Source organism: Morone saxatilis, unplaced genomic scaffold, assembly GCF_004916995.1.
Source record: "Morone saxatilis isolate NCDOM2014 unplaced genomic scaffold, NCSU_SB_2.0 Contig4, whole genome shotgun sequence".
NCBI lineage: Eukaryota > Metazoa > Chordata > Actinopteri > Moronidae > Morone > Morone saxatilis.
Window position 1 is genome coordinate 10,482,303 of NW_023339984.1, and position 5,901 is coordinate 10,488,203.

Below are 5,901 nucleotides of genomic sequence, written 5' to 3' on the forward strand. Positions count from 1 at the left end.
AGGTGACCGCGGCGTCTTGCTAGGAACAGGAGCCAGTTGAGGTTGGTTTGGGCATCTGTGAGGATCACTCCAGGCGCCTCCCCAGGGGAGGTGTTTCCTGGCATGTTCCAGCTGGGAGGATGCTATGGGGCAGACCGAGGACCAGGTTGGAGAGAGTATATCTCCACACTGGCCTGGGAACGCCTCGGGATCCCCAAGTCAGAGCTGGCAATGTGGCCAGGGAAAGAAGTTTGGGGTCCTCGCTGGACCTGCTACCCCCGCGACCCAACCCCGAATATGCGGATGACGATGATGATAATTTCTGTTGAAAAATAAAATTTCCTATATACAATATAACAAAAATATATGATAGATGTAGCTTATATTCACAAATAATAACATAAAATGTTCACAATGCTATAGTCAATTCAATTTATATCCAAATCATGTCAATGCTTTTAATTTCCATCAAATAGAAAAAAGAAAAGTATTCTGCCTCCACAACACTGACGACATAATTTTCTTTAGATTGTTCTGAAATCTGTGCTAAACCTAAACTTTTTCAAGGTCATAGTAATTTATACAAGAATAAACTATTGACGTGGAAGTCTGTGAAAACAGATAAACTGAGGAACAAATTACATAACTTTCTTTCATTTGTTTATACAAAATCATAATTCTGCTTGTATTCTGAATGCTGTATGTAAACGTATTCATACATTCTCTTCAGTCACCCCCAAACTAAAATGTCTACAAAATGTATAAAAGCAAAAGTAATTTTTTAAATGTTAAAATGTGTATCAGTATAATATATTTCCCATAACAGATGTTAATATAAAAGTTTGATCTACAGTACAACATGTCTCATTAGGTAAAAAACAGATTAGCTACTACTAACATTGACAGCTTATACAGCACTCATTCTCCAAAGAACTGAGCTGGAAGGCCCTAAATCCTAGCCTCAGTGTTTAAACCCTTAGTTTACATGGTACCAAACAGAGCTGTGGATGAATAGAGTCAGTGCTCAGAGAAAGAGTTTGTTTTTCAAGTTGATGTACTTTGATGATGGTTTTGGCTGCAGCATATCAAGTCCTACAAACAGTCTTTGAAAGACTTCAAACGTTTTGGCGAGTTTGGGAGGATAATCCAGGTTTAGGGCGTAGGTTAGGCCGAGGAGAAGGCAGCAGGCTCTGGACATGTTCTCCAGACCAGTCAGCACCGGAGTTCCATCGATGATGATGCCCACCGCATCCGGCTGGTGACAAACATAGATCCTCATACCCTGTGTATTGAGGTCCTCATGAACTTGATCCTCGGCTGTTCTCTGCAACAGATGCAAAGACACACTGTTGTTGACATGCTTGCATTTAAAAAAAGAAAGAAAAGGTAATCCAGTTCAGGGACTTTAATGAACTTTGTGTGGCTTTAATAAAACCCCACCCATTATTTCATTCCATTACGTTCTGTTTTTTGTTTTTGTTTTTTTTAACCACTCTTTTCAGCTGAAACCTATATATATATATGGGTCATCCACATATAAATATGGAAATTGTGTCTCCGCTTCCTCCCACTAAACAAAAATTAAGCCAAAATCATAATTTTGGAGCCAGAGTCTGTGCAGTGATTGGGGTTGGAGCAGCAATATCGAAGTCAGACTCAATCGCAAGCAGGGCTCAGCTGTCAATCGTGCCATAAAACCCCCTTTTTATAGCTTCTAAATACCTAATTAAAACCAAACCAGTCAGAAAAATTAACACTTGAAAATACATCAGCTGGCTATCTAAAGATCCACAAGATCGACCTAAAATGACTATCTTACCGAAATAGTTTGACATGTACTTTGACTTTTTGATGCCGATCTGCTAACATGAAGGCATCGTGCTTTATGACTTTACATTTAGTGCAAAGTATTTGAATTCTACATGTTAGGCTATAAAAATGCTACCTCAACTTGCTGAAACCCAGCATCAACCCATGAATTTTGCTATAGGCTGATCTGGAGGTAGCTTTCCCTTTTTTTGCTTCCACTATTACATTTCACCCCACAAAATTCACCAGCTTTTTTACTTTCCCCACCCCCTTTATCGGGTGCAGTCATATACATTAACACGTTCAAGGATACAACACAGGTGTAAATGGGGTAGAGGTAGTCCATGGATTTTGACATAACAATGTCCAGATAGAGTCCATATTTGAAAGTGGGCAGTGATATTCATTCACTGAGTGAGAGGATGAACATACAGTATACAAATATTCATTATTCATAATTGAATGGCAGGGGGAAGAAAAACCCACATCAGTCACATCAAAAATCATATCAATCAATAAAATATGAGATAATTGGGGACCATTTATTCAGGAATACATCCGTTTTCAAGTGTAACCTTGCGGTTATATTTTCCATGTAGTAAACATTCTTAACTTTCTCTCTCCATTGTGCTACTGTGGGGGGCTGCGGCCTCAGCCAGGAGATTGTAATCATCTTCTTAGCAATTAGAAGAAGGACTCTCAGCAATACTCTCTGATTATTGTTTTTTTAGATCTTCTGGCAATATTTCTAGCACAAAACAAGATGGTTCTAAGGGAAGATCTACATTTAAAAAAAAAAAAAGAATTTCATTTTGTATGTTTAGCCAGTATCTTAACAGTTTTGGACAATCCCAGAATATATGTGTGTGGTCTCCCACCAGGCCACAGCCCCTCCAGCACTGATTTGAGGTATCCACAAATCTTGATGTGACGACAGGAGCCCTGAAAAACCTCATCTTAGCTTTCCATTCAAATTCCTTCCAGATAGGGCTATTTGTAATTTTGTGACCCTCTCTGCATGACAATGTCCAGCTGTTATCTGGAGTTTGGTGTTAATTTCCAGTTCCCATTTTTCTTTCATATCTAAACTGTTATCTGTTAGTTCTTCTTGTAGTATCTCATATATCCATGATATAACCTTCTTTTTAATAGTCCCTGTAATTATTAAAATAAAGAAATGTTCTATATTACAGGGTAAAGTGCATAGTTTGTCGCATTCTTTGTGTTTCTGTAAATAGTGTCTCAGTTGGAGATATTTAAAAAAATCATGGGCTGAAAGGTTGTATTTATGTCTGAGCTGCTCATAGGACATCAAGACTCCTCCGTCAAATAATTGGTCCAACATAACTAAGCCAATCCACTCCCATTTCTTGAACCCTGTTCCTAAGTTAGATGGAAGAAAGTCTGTATTTTGTGCAAGTTTCATTGCTCTAGATATGGACACAGGGAGTCCTAATTTCTTCTTCACATTGGACCATATTCTTAAAGTGTTTTTCACCCACTGATTATCAATTTTTTTTATTTTAATATAATATAATATAATAATAATATAATTGTATCTTATTTATATAAGACTGTGATGTGTCAGGTGATATGATGATACCCAAGTATCTAAACCCTTGATTAGACCAGTGGAATTTAATACTGCCTGTTAATTGTGCAGGCCAGTGTCCCACCAGCATCATTGCCTCTGAATTTGATTGATGAATTTTATAGCCTGAGAGTTCTCCATATTCCTTCAAATTTCTTATTAATGCTGGGACGGAGGTAACTTGATCACTTATATATGTCAATATGTCATCTGCCTAGAGATAAATTTTGTGTTCTATTTGACCTTGATCTTTTATGCCTTTAATACTATCATTCAATTCAGGTCTAGACCGAACTCCTTATAACATTTACAGAGACCCAACAGTACCACCATGAGCAAGCACTTGGCGACGAGGGCAAGGAAAAACTGCCTGTTAAAAGGCAGAAACCTCGGACAGACCCTTCGGCTCTAGGTGGTGGTCGTCTGCCTCGACCACATTCTGTCTGATTAATGCAGCTAGAGGTTCTATATTTATAGCAAAAAGAAAAGGGCTAAGGCAGTCACCCTGTCAGACCCCCCTCTCAAGATAAAAATCTGAGCAGCTTCCATTCACTCTAACACGTGATTTTGGGTTTGTATGTATGACTCTTATCCAGTCTACAAATGTGGGGTGGAACCCCTTATTTTAGCTTTTATGAAGACCCTCAGCTAGGACGTATTTCGTTATGTTAAGTGCATGTATATTCAGTCTGAAGTGTACTACTAACAAGGTTCAATTTAATGAACTGATGTACTCTGAAAACGATTACTATTATGATTATTATAGTACTGTCAATTCATATTATTTTATAACCATTATTATAAAAACAGTATTGTAACATATCGTATATTTATTATCACTATAACATTAACACAACTACAACTATATACATGTGTGTGTCGCCACCAGAGCACCACATAGAAATAAAACTAAAAAGGATCGGAAAAAATAACAATAAAGAGAAAGCTCTCAAAACTACAACAAGACTTCAAATAGTCTTATTAGGACAATACTTACATAATAATCAGAGATGAGCTCCTGCACACTCTCCCCCATGTACTCGATGAGGCATCTCAGAGTCACGTCCCGCTTCTTCATCACTGAGGCATGTGGGTCCTGCAGTTAAAGCATTGGCTCAAGAATGACAACTCCCAATCTTCATCTCTCTTGTTTGAGTCAATTCTTCATTCTCTCAGCTCATATTTACCCCAAACACAGCTCCAACAGTAGCAAAAACCTAATCTACATTAACCCATTATTTGACCTTTGCCCACAATGAGCTCACCTTTATCAGTTCAATCAACACACTCTTCATGCGCTGTCCAACGGCCCCTCCCTTTGAGCTGAATAACTCCAGGAACTTTGGCGTGTACTTGTCCAGCTGGGAGATAAACGTCGACTCCAGGGGAATAGTGTTGCACCTTCGGAACTCTTCATTTATCTGTAAGACAAGATTTTGTCAGTTACTTATCCAGAAGACACACAGAAGGTGCATAAAGTAACACATACATACACATTACCATATAATGTAATCCTGTTCTCCTGCAGCAAGAACAAACTTAAGCTTTTTGTTTTGGTGACAGTGTGAGAGAAGACAGGCTGTAGTTTGACATTTGGTCATGATTGTGGAGACGAACATTAGGAGGTTGCCAATAACCAGTCTGTGCATGCTTACATAAGAATAACTTGTGGAAAATGCCATTAAGAGTGTAAAGCTAGGAAGTACCAAACTGACTCCTTGGCTGGATACTTTTTGTCAATTAGATTCCTATTCCAAAATGTGCAGAGAACACATTTTAAAGCTACAGTAGGTAACTTTAACTTAAACTAACTTTTTTGTCATGTTTGCTGAAACTTTCACTATATCCTGACAGTAGTACATGAGACAGAAAATCTGTAAAAAGAAATCTGGTTCCTCTGGCTCCTCCTAGTGCTCCTAAGGGTATTTGCATGAATCCACCAGGCCTTGACAAAAACAGCCAATCAGAGCCGAGATACCACTTGCTTACAAATGGTCATATAGGCTGTGGTTTTGGGTGAGTGTGTACATTAATTTGGCTACAGCCCATAAGTAACAGTTCAAATAAAGTAGGTTTTTTTTGTGTTTTTTTTTTTACACAGTACAGTCATATAATTTAGTTTAAAGTAAAAAATAAAAAACGTGCTTAGGGTGGAGTAACACAGTAAACAGTAAACCATATTGGTTGTGTATTTTCATATTCTGCCGAGTTCACACAATGTGATTTTAGCCTTGATTTTCCACTCACAGACTATTTTGGGAGATCGCTGACAAATGCCCCCAGATCGGAGGCTAACTGAGAAGAGCTCGCCAACGCCAGAGGAATATCTAGTAGGCTAAATATGTGGTTGTGTTGAACACGACTGGGTGAGCCATGCAACAAGCTACAGCCAGAGAGAGCAGACACGGGTAGCTTCTCTCTCCAAGCAGCGAACTGGTAGTTACTTTGGTAACAGCCGGAAAAAAAATTCTCATATTACATTTTTCAACTCCTTCTCCACTCAAAGCGCTTTCACACTACAT

General features: G+C 38.5%; 2 protein-coding genes across 3 annotated transcripts in view; one reads left to right on the forward strand and one right to left on the reverse strand.

The window, feature by feature from the left end:
- The window catches only part of rell1 (RELT like 1), a 33,876-nt gene that overhangs the window by 9,130 nt on the left and 18,845 nt on the right, over positions 1 to 5,901 (forward strand). The gene's annotated exons all lie outside the window — the stretch shown is intronic.
- On the reverse strand, positions 79 to 4,800 carry LOC118338089 (the record flags this gene model as incomplete). The annotated part of the gene is given in 3 exon segments (XM_035675272.1): positions 79 to 1,303; positions 4,377 to 4,475; positions 4,645 to 4,800. Coding segments are annotated over 3 exon segments (555 nt in total), but the record flags the coding sequence as incomplete, so codon positions are not given.